The 25,284-nt window shown below is 36.2% G+C and overlaps 3 protein-coding genes across 7 annotated transcripts in view; all 3 read left to right on the top strand.

Moving 5' to 3' along the window:
- The first annotated feature begins 538 nt into the window (after window positions 1-538).
- Window positions 539-2,299, top strand: LOC107601189 (uncharacterized). The gene is made up of 4 exons (XM_016293255.1): window positions 539-651; window positions 991-1,029; window positions 1,117-1,213; window positions 1,309-2,299. Exons 1-4 carry the CDS (start codon window positions 548-550, stop codon window positions 2,248-2,250), a joined length of 1,182 nt encoding a protein of 393 aa, XP_016148741.1. The 5' UTR covers window positions 539-547; the 3' UTR covers window positions 2,251-2,299.
- Window positions 2,300-3,747: 1,448 nt separating this feature from the next.
- On the top strand, window positions 3,748-12,382 carry LOC107601196 (translocation protein SEC63 homolog). Of its 2 annotated transcripts, none has more exons than XM_016293269.1 (13): window positions 3,748-3,900; window positions 3,976-4,070; window positions 4,180-4,312; window positions 4,572-4,664; window positions 6,890-7,035; window positions 7,161-7,308; window positions 7,401-7,483; window positions 7,791-7,847; window positions 7,966-8,133; window positions 9,056-9,217; window positions 9,303-9,503; window positions 11,178-11,282; window positions 11,797-12,382. In XM_016293269.1, exons 1-13 carry the CDS (start codon window positions 3,861-3,863, stop codon window positions 11,932-11,934), a joined length of 1,569 nt encoding a protein of 522 aa, XP_016148755.1. In that variant the 5' UTR covers window positions 3,748-3,860; the 3' UTR covers window positions 11,935-12,382. The 2 variants fall into 2 exon arrangements, with proteins under 2 accessions (XP_016148755.1, XP_016148754.1); XM_016293268.1 differs by having other exon boundaries at window positions 3,749-3,900; window positions 7,788-7,847.
- A 3,317-nt stretch (window positions 12,383-15,699) lies between these two features.
- scml4 (Scm polycomb group protein like 4) overlaps window positions 15,700-25,284 on the top strand; it is a 37,543-nt gene continuing 27,958 nt past the window's right edge. For 3 of the 4 annotated variants that reach the window (XM_016293272.1, XM_016293271.1, XM_016293270.1), the window contains exons 1-2: window positions 15,700-16,042; window positions 21,714-21,951. In XM_016293272.1, coding sequence (XP_016148758.1) covers window positions 21,750-21,951 — 202 coding nt within the window. In that variant the 5' untranslated portion in view covers window positions 15,700-16,042; window positions 21,714-21,749. Of the gene's footprint in view, window positions 16,043-21,713; window positions 21,952-25,284 lie in introns of those variants that run through there. The other variant, XM_016293274.1, reaches the window with a different exon arrangement.

Below are 25,284 nucleotides of genomic sequence, written 5' to 3'. Positions count from 1 at the left end.
TATTGAGGAGGGTTTGAGCATGATCACTTTCTCTCATATTATTATCTCTCATATCAGCAAACACACTTGATGTTTTGTCTCTTTTGTAAATGATATGGAATTTATTAACAGTTGATCCATTGATAGTATCTACATGATAAATCATACGCCAGGTTAATTGTATTACTCTGGTGCCATCTATCGATGGAATATGATTTTAAGCCACACTTTGAGTGAATAATAGACTGAGACAAGACGTGTTCATGCCATCATTGCTAAAAAAAAAGAAGCCCATCATAAACCAGTATGTTGGTTTGTAGGCTGGTTTTAGTGGTTTTAGCTGGTCACTCTGGGAGACCAGGATTTTGACCAGCTAAACTAGCTTGGCCAAAGACCAACTTAAACCAGATAAGACCACCTAACTATCGCAGGCTGATTTAAGATGTGCCTGGTTTAAGATGTGCCTGGTTTTAAAACAAGTTCCAAAGCAATTTCCACTGAAATCCGTATGTTATAAGATAGATTTGCCATAAGAGGGCGACATTGCAACAGTCTGAAACCGAAAAGCATGGCGCTGGAAACATGTATTGCGTTTTTGTTAGCAGACAGCTATGATGTTGAAGATTTCTTATTTTTCAAGAAAAATGCAAGTCGCAAACGTCGGAACGTAAGGTGAAGGAAACTGTATTCTATATGTCATAATGTTGCTTTATTTGGCAAACAAACAACACGGCGTCTCTTTATAATGCGCCGTTTATTTACTACAGCTTGCAACTCTTTGACTATTGGAAATATTCCTTCAGTTGTCCAGCCTGTTGAAAATCCATCTTAAACTGGTGATATTTTGAAACGTGGTTGCTGGTTGACTAACGTTACCTACAATGTACCAAAGACAGCTCGATTATAAGTTAGATCACAGCTAGCTAGAAACTAGCTAGCTAGTTTTTATTTTCCGCTGTGAAAACCCAATAATGCAACTAATTCTTTTGATATTAATTTATATTTCAATAGAATGATTCTGAAAACTGAACCAAGTGATGATCTGCAAAGGTAAGAGGATCCACACAGTATCTGATATAAGAAAGATGCTGTTTATAATGCACATATGCTTTAACATTATTTTGTTCCACATGTCAGAGAGGATGACAAAAGAAATGTTTTCAATACCGTGCTGCAAAGCTTGACAATAAATGATTTTAAGAGTCACTTTCAGCTGATGCCATCTCAAACTGAGGTAGGCTACTTTAGTTCATGCTGGTCCTATTTTTTTTGTTTCTGCTAATCTCGTTTGTGTTTTGTAAAACAAAATTGTTCTTTTTGTGTTTGTAGGAGTTGGTACGGCTGCTTGCACCTTGTAAATGGACTGCCATTAGGCAAGAGGGATGGACAGTGTGGCATGCAGTGCTTGCTAGCCTGTGGGCTATTTCTACCCAAGAGTCTTACCACAGTGTGGCAAACCGTTTCCACATCACAGAGTCACTCATTTGTGATCAGCTGGATGAGTTCTGTACCCTTGTTACCAGTAACTTGGCTAATGAAATTCACTGGCCGCACGGGGAGGAAGCAGAAATGTCTGTGGTGGGGTTCCTTTCTACTGTGGGTTTACCAGATACTCTTTGTGTAGTTGGAACGTGTTTCATTCCTACTGAGAAACCTACAGATGTGTCAGATCCAGAGGTATATAGAGACGCAGAGGGGTCGTACTCTGTAAAACTCATGGCTTTTTGCAACCACATGGGTCGCTTTACCTATGTGTCTGCAGAGCACCCTAGAAATTGGCATAACTCAAGAGTCCTGTCAGCCACGGAGGTTGGCAAGGCATTGCGGGAAAACCCTGTGGCTCTGCTACATGGCAAACACATCATTGGCAATTCCACCTTCCCACTTTCAGAGCACTTTCTGACTCCGTTCCCTGATTATGCAACATTAGGACAGAAAAAAGTATGTTATAACCAGAAGGTGCAGTCATCTCTTGCAGTGGCACATGGCTCCATCCATACTCTGAGATCTTGTTTTCAGAGGCTCAGATGTCTGCAGAAGCATTCCGTTTGCCAAACCAGTTTAGCTGTGAAGACCTGCTGTATTTTATACAACATGTTCCTAGAAACGTATAATGTTCTAGTGGACTGCATTGGGGACGATGTAACCCAAAAACCTTTCCATGAACTACGCTACGGACACTCTGGAAGTCTTGGTGGAATATCTAAAAGACAAGACATTGCAGCCTCACTTGGGCGAACCACTAAAAAAAGAAAATGTATGTACAATTAGTGTTGAAAAGTAATGTTGCATATGATAATGAATACAACATGTCGACAAAATGTTCACAGACACACACATATATATATATATATATATATATATATATATAATGTTATTTATTTCTGTAATGGAAAAGCTGAATTTTCAGAAGCCATTACGCCAGTCTTCAGTGTCACATGATCCTTGTGATTTGGTGCTCGAGTAAACTTTCTTATAATTGTCAGTGTTAAAAACAGTTTTGTTAATGTGTATCATTATAAATGTTTTTATCACTTATGATAAATTTAGTGTGTCCTTGCTATATAAAAGTATCAATTTCTTTAAAAAAAAATCTTATTGACCCCAAACTAGTGCTGGGCGGTATGACCAAAAATGTATATCACGGTATTTTCCAAAATTATACCGGTTTCACGGTACATGACGGTATTTTGTTTTCATGCATGACCGGGTGTTAACCATATTTTCTACTGATTGAGAGAGGAAATACTGCAGTATATTGACTTAGAATGCCCTATTTTACTGTCATGATGAGTGAATATTGTCAAAAAATACCACACAAAATAGTGACTAAACGACCCCTTTTAATACATGTTAACGAGGAGTCACTCTCATTTATAATCGCGGCATCGTCTGATAAAATCAGCATGCAGCTACACTAAAGAGCGGCTATGTGGTTGTTTTGGCTTTATTACTTTTTTGTCTTATGCAGCGCACTGCCTGCGTCTGAGTAAGAAACTAAAAAAAACAACAAACAAAAAAGTGCATGTGATATTAACAGACGAACTACGTTCATATTTATAATTCCAAACAATCAGTAAGCGACAGGTGCTAGGAAACGCTGTTTTGTACTCATTTGTTGACGAGTCAGCTGCTGTGCGGCCATCTGAATGCGCTGCTTCTCTGCCGCTCACTGCACAGAACAGACGCCGAGAGAGGTGACACTTCTCCGGGAAAGTCAGACCTCGCGTTCGCGGGACAGCACTGGCGAAATCTTCCAACTGAACCATAGCTAAGGTTTATCCAAAAAAGTCAGTATGAATATTCTATGGAAAAAAGCCGCTAAAAGGGTCTGAAAGTTGCTAAATCTAGTGCTAAAGTCGCGCTCGTGTGTGTGTGAGACGCGGGAGCTGATGGCAGGGGGCGGTGGATATTTGTGGAGGTCAATGTGGATATTGTGGATGAGTTCTTCTGTGTCATCACGTTCTATTAGTTCTACAGCTTCAGTTTCGGAACTTTCACGCTTAGTAACACATACAGCTGTTCCCTCACCACAGCGCAACAGTGAAAAGGGACCCCTTTCAAACTGTGTCGTGTTCCGAACGTTGTTTAAGCGACATACATACAGTATTTTAAAAATTCATATCATAACAAAAATAAACACCGGTATTCGGTATGAACCGGTATACCGCCCAGCACTACCCCAAACTTTTAAAAGGTAGTATGCCTTGTTGGATCTTTTTTGTACAAGTATTTTGGAAACCATAGTATAGAAACCTTTTCAGTTAATATATGTTGTGATAAACCCAATTGTAATGTGTGTTTTTGTTTAGGGCACATGGTGGTACCGCTCCATCCGCTACAGTGGTGATCAGATCCTTATCAACACCACACAGCTTTTCATGCACTTTATGTACAAAACGCCTACAATGAACATGAAACGTAAGTTGAAGAAAAATGTTATGACCCTTTAGATCCTTTAGATTCTACAGACTAATTCTTTTCTCTGTTTGACAGGATTGGTGATGGTGTTGACTGCAGCGTTTGAATTTGATCCTCGTAGTAACAAAGAGGCCATTATAAGACCAACAGACAACATAGAAGTTCCTCAGGTAAAATGTTCAAACATATGTATTTTGTGCCAAAGATTTAGAGTGCTTAATGAAGTGGGTAGTGGATAATTATTCAAATTTAATGCTCATATTGTGTTCCTTTGTGCAGTTGATCCGGGAGCTGGGAAACATTAATGTGAAGAAGAAGGAGCCTCCATTCTGCTATCCCTATAGCCTGAAGGCGCGAGTCTTATTACTTACGCACCTTGCCAGGATGGATGTTTCTGAGAATATAGAGGAGGGTATGCATTCACATACACCTCTCAAGTGACAATATTTAATCCTGTAGGACAATTAAACACCAACTACCTGTCTAATGCAATTAATTTAATTTATGCATTTACAAAGGCATTCAAGAAATACATTGCAAGTATGTGTGATCCCTGGGAATTAAATCCATGACCTTGGTGTTGCTAATGCCATGCTCTGCCAGTTCAGCTACCCAAACACAATATTCATGTTATTAATGTGAATTAATTGGCTGTTTTATATCTTCTGCAGATCAAAGGTTTGTGGTGAAGAAGTGTCCTGCTTTACTACAGGAAATTATCAATGTTGGCTGTCAACTTACTATGATGGCAACCAGTAGAGGAGGTAATTAATATAATGATATAATTAATGCAAATAATATGTTTTCATTTAATATACACTATCATTCAAAAGTTTGAAATTCATCTTTTATTCAGCAAGGATGCATTAAAGTGACCAAAACTGACACTAAAGACTACATTGTTACAACAACAAAAAAATCTAATAAATGCTATTCTTTTGAACTTACTATTTTTCAAATAATTCTGAAAAAAATTCTGATGCTTAATATTCCCCAGAATATTAAGCATCACAACCATTTTCAACATTGATAACAGGGCTCCAGACTAACATTTGAGAGCAGTGGCACCAGCGCCACTAAGTTCTACAGATGGTGGCTTCAGGAGCAGATTTGGTATCGCTGGGGGTGGTGTGTGGGAGTATTAAAATATAGATAATTTAATCATAAAATTACTAATGTTTTGCAAGTGCAGTTACTAATAATATTTCATGTTCATTGTTTATTTTTCTTTTGTTTATTGTTTATACAGATTTGACAGTAAAGCACTAAGCTTGTTAAGATGCATACAAAATGTACTTTTGTTAACAACAGTAACAGGTGCAAAATCAAAAAAATTTTATATAGAAAATGTATATTCCACTCTTATTAAATGTACCATTATTCTTCTAGTATATGGAACTGACCAACTTCAGTGATTATGTGAGGTTTAGTAGCAAATTGAAGAAAAGTTTGCTTTTCAAGGCACTTTGTGACTTTTCTTACTTCATACACAAAAAAAGTGTAAAATTCTGACAAAATCTGATTTCTTGATAATTTTTATATTTTATAAGAGTGATTTTATAATATCAAAATATAGAGAAAAAGTAGAAATGAATGACTAATAAGCCAATAAGTGCTCCTCTGCTGCTCTCTACTGGTTACTACTCTCTACTACATTGTGATTTGATGTATTTTTTAAATTTTACATAAGTGTTTGTTTACCACAAAATATATTTTGGTCATCCCATTAAAAATAACATTCAAACTGGATCATTTTAGAGCATTAAATTGCTGGAAATAGTTGTGTGAATTGTGAAATGCTTGAAAGTCATTGAAAAGTGCATGAATTTCTCTTAAAAGGTTGTACAAACCCTGAAATGAATGATGTAACTTTTCTTACTTCTACACAAAAAAAGTGTAAAATTCTGACAAAATCTGATTTCTTGATAATTTTTATATTTTATAAGAGTGATTTTATAATATCAAAATATAGAGAAAAAGTAGAAATGAATGACTAATAAGCCAATAAGTGCTCCTCTGCTGCTCTCTACTGGTTACTACTCTCTACTACATTGTGATTTGATGTATTTTTTAAATTTTACATAAGTGTTTGTTTACCACAAAATATATTTTGGTCATCCCATTAAAAATAACATTCAAACTGGATCATTTTAGAGCATTAAATTGCTGGAAATAGTTGTGTGAATTGTGACATGCTTGAAAGTCATTGAAAAGTGCATGAATTTCTCTTAAAAGGTTGTACAAACCCTGAAATGAATGATGTAATGCATTCGACTATTTCTACCACAACACCATGGTTAGTTAGCATTCCTGACGTATGTCAGCGCTGTTTATAACAGAGAATTCTGTGCAGAATTTGAATGATTCTCACTAGATCTTGCAGCAACTTTATCATCGTGCGGCGAATTCAAACGCTTCTCACTGGATCTTGCAGCACTGTGCATCTGTGCAGTAACAGTGTGGCGAAATCAACTTTGGCTCCTGAGTAAAGCTGTTCTGAGCTCGGACTAGTTTGTTTGCGTCGCGGTGCGAGCTGAAACGTAGCGCGGTTTAATTTAGTTTTGTTTGCCGTTTGATGTTTCTCAAATGCAACAGAAATGTCAGTGCTTGTGAGCTGGACAACGCGGTGGTCACGCCAGTGTGACCGCTCACAAAAATTAGTCGCACCGGCAGAAAAAATGGTCGCAGTCTGGAGCCCTGGATAATAAGAAATATGTCCTAAGCACCAAATCAACATATTAGAATGATTTCTAAAGGATCATGTGACACTGAAGCCTGGAGTAATGACTGCTGAAAATTCAGCCTTGTCATCACAGGGGAAAATTACATTTTGTAATGTATTATAATAGAGTCTTATTGTGTTTTTCTTTTCATGCATTCTTGGTGAGCATAAGCGTCTTCCTTCAAAAACATTAAACTTCCTTTGAAAGGTAGTGTATAATATGTTACATGATTAAAAAAAGTTTTTTGCTGATGTATGATTTTGTAGGGCTTCGGGCTCCCAGGCTGACATCTATAGAGAACTGCATGAAGTTGTCTCAGATGGTGGTTCAAGGACTGCAGGAGGCCAAATCTCCTCTGCTGCAGCTGCCCCATTTTGAAGAGGAGCACCTCCGATACTGTATGTCTAAGAAGGTACATCTTTCTCAAAGGTGTTGCAGCACACAGAAGGATCCATTAAAACAATTGTGTTTGATACCCCAGTTGTTATGCAAAAACTGTTTTCAAATCTTCTAAATATGGCGCATCTCTCTCTTCAGTATAAGGTACGGACATTGCAGGATCTGGTCAGTCTGAAGGACTCTGACAGGAGAAATATGCTGAGATTCCTTGGGGAGGAGAAGTATGAGGAGGTCCTGGCGGTCCTCTGGAGCTTTCCCTATATCAACATGGAAACCAAACTTCAAGGTGAGATTGTTCAGCAGCGCTTGAACACTCATACATTCAATAAAACACATGACATGTGATTTAAAGTCTGTGTATGTTTTATTGTTCCATAGTGTTGGATGATGAAGATAGCAATAACATCACGGCAGGATCCATTGTCACAGTTACGGTCACCTTGACAAGGAAGAGAATGTCTGTAAGTAGTACATTTGCGAGAATATCTCATGAGCCTATCCAGGTGTTTAGTTGAGGGGTGAGGGTATAATGCTATTCAAATACAGCAGTTGATTGATAAGTTATGTATATATTATGCAAAGTAATTATAGTCATGGAATGGCACATCTTGCAGTTGCAGCATGCATCCACAAGAGGTCAATGCTGAGCTTCTTTGTTTTTTAGGTTGAGATTTTCATTACAGCAACACTGTATTACAGTGTCTGTATTATTTGACTTTTTTTTAATGCACAACAACATTGTACTAAATTTCTGTTTGTGTTTAGGAGATGTTTGAGAAAGAGGAGGATGCACCACTACCTGCTGAGGAAACTAATGCAGAGGAGGTAGTAATGCTTTCAAGCTACATCGTGTTCATCAGACGTAATTTAATAGTGAATTCAGAATGTGTATTTGCCCTTTACGATGTCTAAAAGTTTATGAATATTATTTTGTACTTTGCAGCAAGGAGATGCCAAAACAAACAAAACAAAAGTTTGGCAAAATAAGAATAAAGGAGCTAAAAAAGCTGCCAAGTCCAAAAAGAAGAAACTGACTAAGAAGAAACCAGTCACCCAACAGCAAGCAAAGGGAGACAAGGCCAAACAAGCCAATGGCAATGTGGCAGGAAATGTAAGGATTATAGAACTGTATATGTTCAGTCTTACACTTTTAAAGATACAGCCTTCAATTTTATGCGATATTCACTACCATTCAAAAAATAAAAGAAAATATATATATATATTTTTTTAAGAAATTAATACTTTTATTCAGCAAGGTTGCATTAAATTGATCAAAAGTGATAGTAAAGACATTTACCCCCGGGTTCACAGACAAGGCTTAACCTAGTCCAAGACTAAAATGTAAGTCTGAGCTGTTTCAACTGTAAGAAACTTGCTCTGACTGATCTGAACATATCAGTGCCTTTGTTTTGTCTCAAGATGCACACCAGTAATGTTTTTTTCTAAGGCACGTTTATAAATAATTACTTAAATCTCCTAATTGAACTATGGCCTAATCCTGGTTTAGTCTAAGCCCTGTCTGTGAAACTAGGCTTTAAAATGTTATAAAAGATTTCCAATTCAAATAAATCCTGGAAAAAAACTATCACAGTTTCCATAAAAAAATTTGGAGCAGCACAACTCAACTCAGCACAATTTCAACTTTGAATAATACTAATAATAAAGTTTCTTGAGCACTAAACCAGCATATTAGTATGATTTCTGAAAAATCATGTGAAACTGAAGGCTGGAGTAATGGCTGCTGAATATTTGGAAATATTATATTTTTAAAATAGAAAAAAAAAATAGAAAACCGCTATTTTAAGTTGAAAATATATTTCACAGTATTACTGTTTTACTCTTATTTTTGATCAAATGAATGCATAAGAGGTTTGATTAAAAAATATTTTAATTGATTAAAAAAAACTTTCCTCACAATTGTGTATATTTGTCATATTCATTCATTTTTGTCAATTTTACTATGATGCACATTTTCTGCACTATAATTGACTAAATAAATAAAAAATTCGTCCAACTCTTATTTTCATTCACAGGACGTTGCTGCTGCATCAAAAGCGGAAGAGGACGATCTCTCTGATAAAGGCAGTGAATCAGACGAGGCAGAGGGAAATAAGGACTCGCCCAGCGAGAGAGATGAGGAGAGTGACAAGCAGAGTGACACTGAGGTGGACGAGATTGCTGGAGATGACGAGGAGGTGTGTGTCCTATCCCTTGGATGACTGACTGCTGATTGTAGCCATTGCAGTGCAGCTTTCCATAACCAGCATGTCTCTTCTGTAGGAATGGGAGGCACTACAACAGAGCATTCAGCGTCGTGAAAGGGCACTATTGGAGACCAAGTCTAAGGTCACACATCCTGTCTACAGCTTGTACTTCCCTGAGGAGAAGCAGGAGTGGTGGTGGCTCTACATCGCAGATAGGAAGGAACAGACGCTGGTGTCTATGCCCAGCCACGTGTGCACACTCAAAGACACAGAGGAGGTGAGGCGACAACCACCTGTTTGTGCTTTACCACACCTTTCTTTATTCGGGAAAGTTAAAAGAGGGAATAGAAAGGGTGAAACTGTGTTGCTCAGTGGTGTGAAATTTGAGTTTTTACAAGATTTCTGGGCCTGAGAGTGTCTTATAATCTTAAAGTCATGGAAATTTGTGCAAAATTTGCTTAATATTTTTATTGGACCGACAACATTTTGTGTAAAGGTTGTGCAAAGTAAATTGTGCTTGCAAATCAGAGTGATATTTGATTTGTAAGCAGTATAATGTAAGTATTTTTTATTAATGTTTATATTTTAAATGTGTGTGTTTTTTAATATTACTGTTTAGGTTTCATTTATTAAATTTTCAGTTTTAGCTTTATATTTTTTCTTGAATTTCAGTTAGTAATTTTACTGCTTCAACTTAAACTTATTTCACTTACTTGCCAAGGCAACCTTTCTAATTTTTATTTAATTGACGTTTTTAATGTAATATTCATATTTCATTCAAATATTCAAAATGTTTTTAATAGTTTTAGTTTTAGTAACCCCATTTGTGAGTGAAGTGATTTGAATTGATCAAGTTGGTTCACAAAATATGAATTAGTGAATCAGTCTGAATCAGAATAAAGAAATATTTTCCAGTAATCATAAATGACCGTTCATGGTAAATAATCATTTTTTATTAATGTTTTGAATCTGCTTTTTTTTTAAAATATATTTTCAGTTATCATTTTTATTTTGAGTTTGTTTTTTAATACTATTATTTAGGTTTCATTTACTTTTATTTCACTTTTAATTTGAGCTTTCTGCTTATCTAGTTACTAATTTTGCTTCAATTTAAACTTATTTCACGTAGTTTCAAATGCAACCTTTCTAAGTTTTTCATATAATATGTATTTTATTTAATTTCAGATTTATTTCAAATAGCCAAACAACCAAATGTTTAATTGTTGTAGTTAACAGTTTGTGAATCAGTTAGTGAATTGAATTGAATTAAATCAAATTAAAATCAAACCGGTTCAATCAGTCTGAATCAGAATGATAATTACAAATGACTGGTTATTGAAAGTCATTAGTGAAAAGGGGTGGGAGCCCAAAAATCTCTTTATTGTTCTTATTAGTTCATAATCATGACTGTAGTTTGTGCCATTGCAGGATTGGGAGTGTACATTTCTATTTGGAGAGATTTTCAGTCAATAATTTTTTTTTTCAAGTCTTACAATAGAAATACCAAGGCATTTAGAACTCGAATACATAATGACTAAAACAAATGACTAAAATTAATTGCAATATGGTGTGCTGTCATTAAAATGTAGTAAATGGAAAGATAATAGAATGAGTGAGTGTTTTACTGTGTGTGTGTGTGTGTGTGTGTGTGTGTGTGTGAGACTGGCTGAATGGTACTAGCTACACAGTCTCCTGCACAGCAGTTTTCCCCATAGCCTGTTGCCAGGCAACCTCCATACTGCAGTCTCTGTCTGGTTACAGAGCAGCCAGACGCCTGTCATAATTCTGTCTGACACAGTGAGTGCTTCCTCTCTGTGAGGAGCATGAGAATGCAAGGATGTAAACAAAAGGGTCATAAATCACCCCATATCTCCCAATTACTCCTCCGTATTAGGTTTTGCTGAGTTGTGTAACGTGAACAATGATTATCTAAACTTCCTGTTTGCCTCAGGTTGAACTGAAATTCCCCGCTCCATCCAAAACCGGAAACTATCAATATTCTGTGATTCTCAGATCAGATTCATTCATGGGATTAGATCACATCAAGCCACTCAAGGTCAGTTTTGTTTTTTCTTCTGTACTCTCTTTTTTGGAAATGTGTTCTTATTTCTGTCCTATTTTTTATTAAATATTTATGGAATTTTTTTTTTTTTTAATAAATTATTGAGTTTATTAAGTATTTATACATTTTATAAAATATTTTAAGATGATGCATGTTCAAAGGTTTGGAGTTGATTAGATTTTGTTTTTAATTATTTTTTTTAAAAGATGTCTCTTAAGCACACCAAGGCTGCATGTATTTGATAACAAATACAGTAAATTGTAATATTGTGAAATATTATTACAATTTAAAATAACTTTTCTATTTCTTATGTATTTTAAAATCTAATTGATTCCTGTGGTGGAATCTGATTTTTCATCAGCCATTACTCTTCAGTTTCACATGAGAAATCATTCTAATATGCTGATTTGGTGATCAAGAAAAATGTGTATATTGTATACATATATATTATTTTAATATAAATGTATTTATTTACTATAATCTTTGTGATCCTAATTTCTGGTTTCAGCTGGAGGTTCATGAGGCGAAGGCCATGATGGATAACCACCCTCAGTGGGATATCCCAGAAACCGAGGAAGAGGAGGATGACCAGGAGGACAGTGATGGCATTGAGGAATCCGAGGAAGACGAAGAAGACAACGACTAAAGCAGTCATTTCATGCAGACTTGAGCACAGCTCATACACCCATGTGCCCACTCATGCACACACACACACACGCTCCTACACAGCCACAAAGCCCCAGACCATTGCCGTCTTCTGGGCCGCCACACACCGGAGGCAAACAGGAGGCAAGGACGTTGACGCCCCATGTTCCTGTTCAAAACACTCATGAGTCACAAATCTGTCCTTTTAGTTCGCCAATCAAAATAAGACTTAAGGAACTGTTGGTTACCTTTTCCTGCGTTCATCCAGTCGTTATCGGTGGGCTGTCACAGTGGTTATTTGTGGGGTCCAGCTGTGTTTCAGATTCCTCTCCACTTGACGAAAAAGATGTCTGACCAACCAATGCGTCGGAAAAATAAAAACCAGTGTACCACTGAAAAATCACACACCTCATGACGGTCATTTTTCAGTGTCACTGTTTATGCTTCAAGGGTGTTTTCTACCATATCATTTTGCAGTTTTATGTAGTTTATTAGATACCAAATTTACCAGGTGTTTCCACTTTTTACGAGGCTGTGTGACGTGTAATCTGGAGTGAGCATGAACCACAAGGATGGGGATGTGCGTTTTAAGCTTGAGCAGAAATGACGGGGTGAAGGGTGTACTGCACTGCTGTGGGTTGCGTCTCAATTTGTCTCCATGGCCATGAAGTGTGGAAGTACACAATACATTTATAAATCTCACCTATCTTAACTTCTTCCAGCTTCTCGTCACAAGTGCAGGTTATCTCAGCCTCACAAAAAAAAAGACTGCAGACATTCCACAGCCAGGTCTATGGTTTAGTCCTGATTTAACTCCTAATGTCGCTGCTGTTCAACAAATAAGCAGGTCAATATCAGACTGATTTCTTGGCGCTATGTAATAACATGGCCTATGTTTATTGAAACCTTAGGACAATTCAAGTTTTGGTTTTATTCATCCCACTGACTTTTTAAACCGTAAATGGGAAATTTTCCCATTGTTGCTGAGTACAGTTGTTACAAGCAGACCATGTTTATAGACTGAACATGCACAAGTGCAAGCCTTTTCCCATCAGTTACACTAATCTGCTGGCCATAGTGCAGCAAAACACAGTTGGGTTTTTTAGGATAATGTTTTATCTGGTTTCTTTTGGAACTGAATGCCTCAATTGTATGAGCCTGATTTTTTTTTTTGTATTTATATATAAATTTTGTCTTACATTCCACTCTCATAAAATATAAACGCCTTATTTGATGTACAGATTTCCTTGTGGCCACAAATATTGCACATTTTTATTTCTGCAGGTTTTTCTTATGTTAGTTTTCTGCATGGAGGGATGACAACAAGGCTCAAAATTAAGGGTAGATTTCGCTTTTTTGTGGATCTGATTATTTTCGTCCCATTTAAATGTTATTTTGCACCAGTGGAAGATCTGACAGCGTATTGGAAGTGCTGATTTAGTGGTTGTGAAAATATTAGTCTGGTCTGTTCGTGGTTAAGCTGACTGATATGAAATTATTTGAAATGTAGAAGTGCATATGAAATGTAATCTCTGCATTTATGGTTAATTTTCTTTTCTTTTTTTAAATCTTGAATTTATGACAGAAAATTGGATTTTCTGGTTTGTTCCCAATAGCTAATGTATGTATTGTATAGATACATTTTGGAAAACTGCAAATGTCTTTAGAAAATGTTTTACTTATTTTTCCCCCCTTTTGTTCATTAGCATAAACACAATGCAATCTTTACTCAGAGGGAAAGTGTCATTATCTGGCTGCATGTAATACACATTCACAACCAATTTGATCAAATTATAAGAGTTTTACAGATAAATAGACATTTTAGTATTATAGTTCCAAAAAAATTATAGCCTCATAATTCATGCTGTGTACAGAAAGCTGTGACTGAAGTGCACAGATTATGAGAAATCATGTCTCTACATAAACGCAGAGAAACTCACCGGCCAGAAAAAGGGGTGAATGGCCTAGTAAACAGTATCTGCCACTTTTGTTTACAAGAAAACTGTCATTGTAAATTGAAAATATATATTATTTGTATTTAAATAATTTCAAATAAAATAACTTTTAAAAGATTTTCTTTTTGATTACACAAATGAATATTTTCCCCTGAAACTCCATTTTCTTTGATAAATAGAGTAGACTAAGCTTTATTCTTCTGAAGGCACTCTGTTTTTTTTTTACCCATGACATTTTCATAAACTATTTGAAGGAATATTTGCTATTGGCCTGTTAAGTATTATACAATGGAAAATTAACATTATGGCAAAGTGCTACAGAGAACATCCTGATTTTTCTATTGTGAGGGACCCTGGTGTATAAAATCTCAATTTTGTTTCCTGCATGTTTACTGTCAGGCTAATATCTAATATACATGTTTTTTAGGTTTGCAATTTGGACATGAGTCATTTGAATTAAATAGGAAATCCAACTGTTCCAACAATATAACAATTTTGTTGAGAAGCTCTAAAAGCGTCTTATAATGTAGAATATTGATATTTTTCGTTCTCAGAGTTAATCGTATGTACCTGATTAATTGATATTCATCCACATTTTTTGCCACTTATAATTGTTGCCGTTATAAGGAAATGAATGTATTAAACCAACAAGTAAAGTCAAGTGTAAAGCTTAAAGTTAGAACTCCACGCGACATGTTAAAAAGTGCAAAATAACTAGGTTCGCTGTAGTTTAGATCAGATATACAATGACTAGATTCGCTCTATGAAATGAAACTAATTTTCGTGATAATATAGACTTTATGTGTGTCCATTTTTTTAGCACGTAACACATGTGCTGTAGGCTATGACTGACATGCTTTATATAAGTGTATTTCAGCAGGGCGAAACCAATAGCCTATCAGTTTTCGTCCCACTGACCTTGTGGCGTCCCGAACAGGTTGCGATACATATTCAACACCCAAATCCAACACATGCGAATCTTTCTCTCTTTCCCCCCCTTTTTTAAGGGTATTCTATAGTCTTTGTTTTTTCCCCACTTCTGATTTTCAGTAGCTTTGAGGACATGGCCACAAGGAATGGTGATATTTTCAAATAACTTATTAATCATCTCAATGCATGAAACGACAAGAAAGGGAACGCCTTTTCATTCTAAAGAAACGGTGTAAAATTCTTTAATCTAGAGAAAAAAAAAAAAATAAAAATAAATCAGATTTAACATTCATCTTAACCAAATCACCGTGAATTGAGGTCTTAAACATACTGAGATCCTATTATTATTATTTTTTTTACAAAAAGACGGACTAATTTATTTAATTAATTTTGAATTCATGGTAGGCTATAGGCCTACACACCTGGACAGCTGAAGACGGCTGGTTGGTAAAATTATAATTAGGCTACTGTAATTTAAAATAAAATTTGCATTGCATTTTATTAAAAAAAAGATCTATGTTCTCGTATGGTTTATTATAAAACGAAATTGATGAGCCTATTTATAGTGGCCTTTTGTTTTATGCAATCTTACGAGCGTTAAAATAAAATTACACTGGGTCTTCTGTATTTTATTAGGCTACTCATGCGTCTGTGGACAACATAAAACAGTTTAAAATCCTAAGTTAAGAAACTTTGCACACTGCTTTATTAGCGAGTATAGCCGGATCGGAAACACTGTTTAAAACAGCCCGCAATCCTCCACGGAATTTCACAAATAAGCTTTTTGTGGGCTCAAGTGGGTTTGTTCCAAAACCCAAGAACCGAAGAGAGATTTCCCGCACCGTATACACACATGCAGTAGGCTATTTATGCACTAGATTTTTGGGATACAGTCGGATATCCTGTGTGGGTGTTTTACTCTAACCTACATCGTTTTGCATACCTAGGCGAAATACATAAACGTTTCACCATACGCCCCCGTGGCTTGGCATTTAATTAGATCCCCGGGGTGCGGATCATTTTGGCACCGTGTCTGCGTGCAAGCGAAACCGGCTGTTTTTTTTGCTCCCGGAGCCCTGGCCGCGGTCCTCGCGCGACTTCACTTCTGCACCGGCGGCGCGGGAGGAAAATCGAGCCCGCAGTCCAGCTGCTGCAGCTGGCTAAATTGTTCTGCACGACTCCGACAGGCGACAATCTAAGCGCTGCAGCCGTCGACAAGCAGAGGTAAATCATTTTGGCATTCGCTGCTTTTTCCAGGTGGATCGTTGCTGATGTCAGAGTCATTCGAGACGTGAGGTTCGTTGATGCAAATATGAAATGGCCACTGCGATATTGTCTGACTGGTGATTAATCAACAGATATGCTGTATTAATTGTGATAACTTACTGTTACACGTCTGTTTTTCTTAGACTATCTTGAGATGAGATTTGCACTTATTGATATCACTCTGAGATCTACGTTGGTGCAAGTCTTTAATTAAAAAACAGATGATTTGAATGCCATCTTCGTTTTTTGGTACTTTTAGACTGTGCAGCGTAGCTTGCGTATTTATTTATTTATAGTACAGTTTCCTAATTTTATGAAATATTGTATCATACAACATTATATTTTAGCTTAACGGATTATTTTAATAACATCTTTGATGTTTTTATACTTTTAAATACTCTGCAGTGTAGCTTGCTTATTTATTTATGTCAGTACACTTTCCTAATTTTATGGAATATTGTATGGTACATTTTTATATTTTATCTGATGATCAGTTTTTGATTACACCCACAGGAAATAAATCACAGATGGCATCTTTTTAAGGTCTACCATGTTTATCCTATAGACAGCAATGAGATTAAATGGCAAAAACACCTTATGACTCCTGCTTCTCAGATTTTATGCTGTAAAAATGGCCCCAGCAATCTCACATGTGAGATCTCAGCAATGTCTCTGATTTGCAGAGATTTTAATATGCAAGGCAAAGATTTATGATCAAATTATCTGAGCCATGTATCCACATGCATTTGTCCAATTTGTGACTATTTTTATTTCTTCTAATGACTTTTGGGAAAACGTCTGAGGCAAAGTTGATGCTTAAATGAAACAGCGTTCAGATCTTCATTATCTAAGAATTCTGATTTATGAAGAATCAACCTCTGATCAATAAACGGTAGGACTATTTATGTGTTCTAGTCCGCTGGGACAACCTATCTGCCCCACCTGTGCTTGCTTTGTTTTGCTGGCAATTTCCCTCAAATACTAAAGGACTGCAGTTCAGCCTGGGGGTGATAGTGAGATTTGTGAATAAGAACGCTGATAATAATTTTGCTTTATTGCTTTCAGCTAAGCAAACAGCTTTTTGCAGGCACAAAAAAAGTAATGTATTGTCAGGGCCGTTTATGGGCCATAATTTCTTATTCTCCATTGCACTTTACATTACATGAAACTTGTGGTTCTGATTTCTAATAGTAATAATTATTAATCCTCAAGTAATGTTTTTGGAAAAGAACAACTTCAGGGATTAAGCATGCTTGAAATGACTCCTGTGAAGGTCCTTTCCCCCCTTGACACCTACACATACACACACACACACAATGCAGTGGTGTGTGTATTAACAGACCCTCGGGCACTGTGTCAGAGTGAATAAGTGGATACACACATTCTTTATTATTGAACCAAATAAGCCACTAGAGATGGACTGTGTGAAAGTGTGTTTGGTTACAAGGTTAGAAAAACACACTGCAGTCACAGAGCACTTCAGGGTCATGCAAAAACAGCCCTGCCCTTTTACAGTTTATTGTATGGTTTGTGTGAGGAAATACCACTGAACGATAGATAAATAATTTTCTGTTGACCTTGTGCTGAGGCATCAGAGACATCAGCAGGATGTTGTTGAGTGCCACACATGGTACATTAAAATTCACACTCGTTCCTGGTCTGAAAATGGGCCTGAAATAAGACTTGATTGTGGAGTAATTGGCCCAAAAGTGGCTAATCTTTTTTATTTTTTGATAGACAGAGTGTCTTTCCAAGTGCTGATATGAGCTCTGCAATTTTCTGAAGTGTTTCTTGAGAGTATGATTACGACTGAGATTTAGCTGGGTGAAATTTCATTGAACCTGAAGGTTATTTTGATGATCCTCACCATGAGCTCCCCTGTTTTTATGTCTGTTAACAAGACCTTCCTCACATAACCTCACCATTCACTATTCACATACCCTCCCTGTTTTTGATTGTGCTACTTTGAAAAAACATGAAATCGCCTCTAAGTGGCACTTTCTATCTTGCCTTTTACCCCTTGACTCCACCTCTTACCTTCAACTGAGATATTCAGATATTTCTCCTGTTGTTGAAATACTACAGTAAAGCTAAAGGAAAGTGTATTTGAATATCTCTCGCTGAATGTCATCCAGAATGAAATTCAGCCTTCTTGTTTTGCTGACTCAGCCTAGCACAGTGACATTGATAGGCAGAGCTCTGCTTTGGGTTATTTGAGTTTTTTGTTAAGTTTTTTTTATTCTAGATATAAAGGGTTTGTTAAATTCATCATAAGCTGGTTTTGTGATTTTATTAAATTTTTTGGGTAGTCTGTATTGAGCTCTCTATAATTATTTGTTTATGTATAGATTACTCAACTGTTCAAAACTTTGGGGTCGGAAATATTTATTTATATTGTTAAAATATATCTTTTATGCTTTTTTTAGGTCATTGATAGAGTCTTCATCCTATGTGTATGTCATGATTGTAAACATATATTAACTAATAAAAATTACTGAGTGCACTTTTAGTCATTTCAACATTCCAGAATGTGTGTGTGCATAGTGAATGTGAATCAAGAGAGTCAGTTTGCATTTGTCTTGGGCACAAATTAATTTTAATGTTTAAATTCTGAAAGTGTCTGTGTCTCTGATTCTGTCTTTTGCTTCTGAAGTAATTTCTCAAGGGGAGCCTAAGCCTCTCTGCGTCTACAGAGCACAAGGGCAAATACGAATAAATATGATAAAATATGGATGAATGCTAATAAAGCACTGGCCAAGTGTGGCCCTCACTAAAAGGATTATCTGGAAGGGCAGACATTATTACAGGGGCAGCTGCCGGTCTGCTGTGAGAGCAAAGCATGCAAACTTCTGCATCCAGACTGCTCATCTCAGTCTTTTTTATTATGTAATAACTAAAAAGAAAAGGGTTCAGGTTTGAGTTTGTGATAGTGAAGCACAGCTCTCTTTTGCACTGATTTGTTGTTAAAATTGTTAAATTGTAAACTGGCTCTCAGGGTGTGATATGACTGGCTCATATCAGCTGGGTCCCATTACTCTCATTAAACTACACAGGAATGGTTCAGTATTAGGGAGTACTCAAACCCCCTGGTGAAATGATTTCCATAGGTCACTGTTTATAACCCTTTGTTAGACTACTACACAGTGTTTTCCTGGAGTGTACATTCAAAGACTAGCAGCCATTGATTCAACTGAAAAATCAAACATATATTGTAGGACTATTTTGCTGTGCACTTTATATACATACTGTTAACTACTTTAAACATGCAATACAGTGTAATGCTCTATCAAATGCTGCAGTACTTTAGAAATACCTTACACATCTAGCAGCAATTTAACTTTTTCCATTAAGATGCACATTCTAATATCAAATGTTTCTCCGAGCAGGAAATCAGAACACATTAAAGTGTAATTAAAACCATATGAGTGAGCTTTGGAAAAGGACTAGGTTGTGAACTAGCTTGGAATATGGTTCTCTTTAAACTACATTTGGATGGAAAAAATTTGTGCCATGAAATTAAATGCTTAGATTTCCTCTGAAGACTGTAAAGAAACGGCTTAAAGGATGCTTGAATTAGGATAGTTAATAAAAGACAAGACTTTTTGTCTTGTGTGGTGAAAAATCATCTATTCTCCTCCAGTCCAATTTTCCTACCAATAGCTCCACTGTTTGGCACAGCTGGCTAATTTGCATCTCATTTTTTATTAATTTTCTTTTGGTCAGTCGAATTCATTGCTTTTTTAAAACAAATTCAACATCAGATTTTCGCATCTATTCTCCTCCAGTCCAATTTTCCTACCAATAGCTCCACTGTTTGGCACAGCTGGCTAATTTGCATCTCATTTTTTAATTAATTTTCTTTTGGTCAGTCGAATTCATTGCTTTTTTAAAACAAATTCAACATCAGATTTTCATGCTGCATATTTTGTTGCTGAAAGGAATGGATGGTTATAAAAGACTTAAATCTGAGAGACTTTAATAAGCAAAATAGAAATAGTCAGAGTTTACAAACCTCTAGGAAGTTTTTTGTAGAATAAGTGCAAAGTGGGAGAACTTGCACAATTGGTGGCTGACTAAATACTTTTTTGCCCCACTGTATATATGTTTGTGTATAGTAAAATTACAAACTTGAATTTAATTAATGCTTCTTGTACTAAATTACTAGATTTCTAAATTGACTTCATTCTACAGGGACATATAACTTTGCAGTGGAGAAACTCATTTACATTTGTTACGTCCCTGGACATGTTGTTATTAGTTCTTTTCTGGTACAAATGTGTGTTTGATCATTTTGAAATCCACAGTTGCCTGTAGTGGTGGTGATGGTGGTGGTGGTGTGTGTGTGTGTGTGTGTGTGTGTGTGATGTCCTGACCACTTTGGGTCATCTTTACTTTGAAGATGCGTTGCATCACCACTCGGCTGAATAACAAACATGCCTACCCAGTGGTTGGGTCAGGAATGGCTGCCAAGACATATTCCTTTGCCAAATAAAGCATTGGTCTGATCGTTTATTGTGCTGACAAAGATCCCTGAGAAATTAATTTGATGAAATCATCCCTTACACTTCAAAAGGTACTTGTAGTTGCTTTTATGTGTGAAACTGGAATTCTGGTGGGTATTTAAAGCTGCTGGAATTTGTTACCCAAGTCGAAATGTGGCTCAGATAAAGCTGTGTTACCCTACCGTACACATATGTCTATTTGGATTATTTTAACTAGAAACACAAAGAATAATCAGTCATAGACTGAATAGCTATTAAATTTTACCAGTTTTTTGCTAGCCATTGTTAACATCCATTCAGGTCACTGTCCAAGCTACCTTGATGTATCTTTTGAAGCTTGATGTTGAAAGTTTCTTGACGTTATTTAGTATCATTGATAGATTATTTTGTTAATTTAAAATTAGATTTTAATTAAAAAAAATTCAGTTTTCATTTTAATTTTAGTTGAAGAATGTTGTTTTGTTTAGAAATTTAGTAACTTGTAGTAAAATGAAAAATGTTGCTAAAATAAAAAAATTAATTATTAAAAAAATGTGGGTACACACATACACACGGCTATACTCGCTATATATATATAGTATATGCAACCCTCCCAATTTTTCCCCCCAAAAGTATAAATGCATAATAAAATAATAATTTACATTTTGACATAATAATATAATAATTTAAATTTTGGTATCATAATATACAGTATATATATATATATATATATAATTTATTTACTTATTTATTTATTTATTTTTTACTGTATTTTGTTTTCTCAGAGACCACCTACTTTCTATGGGAAAATATTTAGAATGTTTTATATCCATAAAAAAAAGTTAGAATAGTAAGAATGTATCGTTTCAATTGCAAATCTTGAAAGATTTGTGAATAGATCCCTTTAAATTCCCAGTCTTAGTATAATACATTTTAAAATTGATGATGACAATAAGATGCTGCAGTCTGTTTTTTCCACTCTTCTACTCAGAAAGTGGTGGAATTGAACATTCATTGGTAATTTTGTTCTAATCTGATGTTAGACAACTTGTTACCTTAAAGAAATAATGTATGTCCCTCAGCGGTGTAGAATTGTATGATGCACACTGCTCTAATGTTCTCAATATGTGTGTGTTTGTGTCTCCCAGTGTAATGTTTTGGTCGATGTGTGAGTCGCTGTGGGAATGAGACTGCGTGGCAGGGATTTGGAGGATTCCACTGTCTCCTGGATACCAAGTGTCCTGGGTGTGCAGAGCGTCAGGCTCCGCCTTCGCCTCGATCGCCGTGACGACAGGGGGAGAGGCCTTTGGCAACTGGTTGACCTGGGAGAGGAAGCGCAGAGTGGATGTCGGATACGAGACAGGACGCCTCCTACTTGTTCTCAAAGTAAGACATAAATTCATAATAACTGCAGTTCAACAGCTGAGTTCACAGACATAAAATCCTTGATTGCTCCTGAATTGCCAAGGTGTTGTTTGAAATTCTAAGAGCTTTATGTGGATGGTTAATAGTGTTGGGCGATTTGCTCCATAGTCCTATCGTCAGCCTATGAGATGGCCAATTTACGATATTATCATGCAAATTTTTTTAATTGTTTACTTAGTTTATAGCCGGAGAGTGAACCAACTCCAGGATACGGGAGCCTAATGTTAGTGTAATCTGTTAACTACACATTATATCTTTTTAGTCAAGTAGCACATGGATGTCTTGATATTCCTCAGTTATTCAAACAGCAGCTACAGAAAACGATTATCAAAAAACATCATCAATGACTTCAGTCTAGCACGAGTTTATGCAGTTTAAAAAAACACTCCCATTATAATCAGTGAAGCTGTCTCTTATACTTACATCGCACGTACATCTGCACTTTTTTTGTGATGAGAGAATTCGCGAGAGAGCGGAATCCAGTCAGCGAGGCGCGCACTCAACAACAAAACACCGGTGTTTCAGCGATGACTCATCTGAACGCCTCTGATTGGCCATTGCATTCATGAACTCAACGGAATCGTGTGTGATTGATTATAGCATGCAACACTGTAAAAACGTGTAAAAAGAAATATGGTGGAACAAATAAGCTCTAATAGTAATTAGATAACACTAGCCTAATAATAATAATAATAATTGTCTTGATATCGTCAAAGGCATCAGGTATCTCTGACTATCATCGATACACGATACTATTGTCTATCGGTCGCAACCCTAAGCTAAGAGTCATATTAGGGTTCTTGATGCTGTTTCCTCACTTCCTGTTCATGACTGAAAATGTCAGATCTATAGATAGTGTATAAAATGCTATTTTTGCATACAGAGACCTGTTTGTATAATACTCAGGGTTTTATCATCATTAAGAGGGATTTAGATGGTTCTCCAGCTGGTGAAAAGGACCTGCAAATATATGAGAATTGAATAATCGGGCACAATAGGGAAAAAAACAGTATTAGAGAGGATAAGATAGACAGAAAGAAAAGAAGAGTGAGAAGATCCTCTGTTCATTACATTGGACCCTGGGATTCAGCACTGCTTGACTCCAAAAAAGATTAATGGAGATTAATGTGTGTCGTTCTTAATTATTGCAGTCCCTATTCTCACGCTGTGTATGAAGAAAGAAAGATGTTCCTTCCAGTTTTTTTGCTTTTTGGGGGAAATAGTATATAACACTATAATGGTCTTACACATACATACACTAATTTTTGGTGCTATTTTTCATATTTTGATCACATGGTCTTTAGTATCAGGGTTCCCTTGTCTGTTGCTATGGCAACGTGCCATGTATGAAGTAAATAACTTCTTGCTGTTGTTTGTGAGGGGTAACACATCAATTTATTTATTTTTTTTTCTTCACAAAACCCCTCCTCTATGCTAGGCGTTGGCTGGAGTATTTTCTTTTTTTTTCTTTTGTTATTTTGGTTTGAGTTAGTAGATATGTGTGTGTGGATGCACATTGTATTGCATGTTTTGTGCATGTGTGCAATCAGTGGGAATGTTTTAGGTATAATTTCCAGTCAATGGCTACAGGCAATTCCGGGCATGTGACTTTGAAAGCAGAAAATTGATGATGGTTCTCTGTTTAGTTCACCTAGAGCTTTTGTTCCAGTCAAAGCAGCATTTTGTTGACATGTCAAATTGGTAGTTTAACATTAGTGTGTGTGAACATTATAAAATGCTTGTTAAACAATTAGATTTGAATCAAGTTATGCTTTAAATCTGAATGCAATGAGGTATTTAGATTACTGTATGCTGTTCTTGTCAGAAAATAGTAACAATAATGATAGATACTGTAAATAATGATAGAAAATCATTTACTTGACTCCACATGCCATTTTTTCTTGGTGAATTGAAAAGTAAAAATACAAAACGTTTTAAACTAAGGTAATGTGACATGTTTCAGGCTTTTGTCCATCTTCCTCTCTTTCTCATTCATTTACATAGACACATACATGAACACACACACACACACACACACACACACACAGTAGTTGTCCCTCATCTGCAGTGTTAATGGGTTTGAGATGATTGAGTTGCCACTAAAGATGAATCCATGACTTTAATTAACTTTTGATTTATTGGCTTCTGTATTCCAGGCATAATTAGAAATTAAATATAGCAATCAGCTGGATGGGTGAATGGTGCCCAGAGTGCAGTGTCCAGGGAGACAGTATATTTCACTGGTTCTCAGCTGATAGGTCATGCTTTTGTATTCTAAACAGTTTTGATGCTATGTTAGTGTTAAATCTGGGTCCTGAAGCAAAACTTGTAGAAGTGATTTGTATAGAGGCTTTGGTTTGGTGAATACTTGTATCAGGCTAGCTGGGTTTCCAGCACAGTTTCTATGAGTTTGCTCTTTGTTTGTGGTTTGTGTCCTCTTAGTGGCCAGTACGGCTGCTCCCTAGAAACCACTGTCTCTCAGCCATGGGAGCGGATGTGATTTCTGTGATAGCAGCTAGTGCTCTGCCAGCAAGATTCTTCACAAGTCCCAAAGATAATAACCTTTCTTTTTTGCTTACTTTCTTTCTAAGCTGGCTTTTATTTCTGCATTGGCAAGTGCTGTTGTCATAGCAACCCAGGTTGATTATTGATCTTGCTGATGATCCATTTGATTTTGTGTACGTCTGATGTAGTTTGAACTTTGCTGGTGCTTTTGTTTCTGTGTTCACGTGATCATCCATTTGTTGTTTTCAAAGCATGTGGCTCTTTGTTGTAAAGGGATTGTGGGTAAATAATTATGTGTGTGTATATAAATATATATACATACAGACATATGTATTCTGTACTATTTAAATTTGTTTGATGATCTGAAACATTAAAGTGTGACAAACATGCAAAAAAATAAGAAATCAGGAAGGGGGCCAACACTTTTTCACACCACTGTATATGTACTGTGATTGTTGCATCTGTTTATTTATTTAGAAATTTTTATGCAATTTTGTTAAAGGTACGCATCCTAACTATATTTGACACATTTTGTAATATTGTAATTTTATGTATCTATCAGTATATTTATTGTCATTCATTCCACTGCAAATTATGGTATGATGATCCTGAAATTTAACCATTTTGTTTCAGTTCTGTTTGTTTGTATGTATGAAGACATGCATTTATATGTGTGTGTGTGGTTAGACTTGAAAGACAATTTGCTTGACCTTCAGTTGACCTGGAAGCAGTTTATCCCATGTGGGAGGTCAAGGACAGGTCTGTTTAATAGACGGTGTGTGTGTGTGT

This window comes from Sinocyclocheilus grahami, unplaced genomic scaffold, assembly GCF_001515645.1.
Source record: "Sinocyclocheilus grahami isolate Dianchi unplaced genomic scaffold, SAMN03320097.WGS_v1.1 scaffold301.1, whole genome shotgun sequence".
Classification (NCBI taxonomy): domain Eukaryota; kingdom Metazoa; phylum Chordata; class Actinopteri; order Cypriniformes; family Cyprinidae; genus Sinocyclocheilus; species Sinocyclocheilus grahami.
Note: the sequence above shows the minus strand (reverse complement) of the source record. Positions and strands in the feature narration are given on the sequence as shown.

Coding starts and splice junctions, on each gene's coding strand:
- LOC107601189 (XM_016293255.1), top strand. CDS start 548: ATGGCGCTGGAAACATGTATTGCGTTTTTGTTAGCAGACAGCTATGAT. Junction 1,030..1,116: donor CCAAGTGATGATCTGCAAAG/GTAAGAGGATCC, acceptor TCCACATGTCAG/AGAGGATGACAAAAGAAATG. Junction 1,214..1,308: donor TGATGCCATCTCAAACTGAG/GTAGGCTACTTT, acceptor TTGTGTTTGTAG/GAGTTGGTACGGCTGCTTGC.
- LOC107601196 (XM_016293268.1), top strand. CDS start 3,861: ATGCACTTTATGTACAAAACGCCTACAATGAACATGAAAC. Junction 4,313..4,571: donor TTCTGAGAATATAGAGGAGG/GTATGCATTCAC, acceptor TATCTTCTGCAG/ATCAAAGGTTTGTGGTGAAG. Junction 4,665..6,889: donor GATGGCAACCAGTAGAGGAG/GTAATTAATATA, acceptor ATGATTTTGTAG/GGCTTCGGGCTCCCAGGCTG.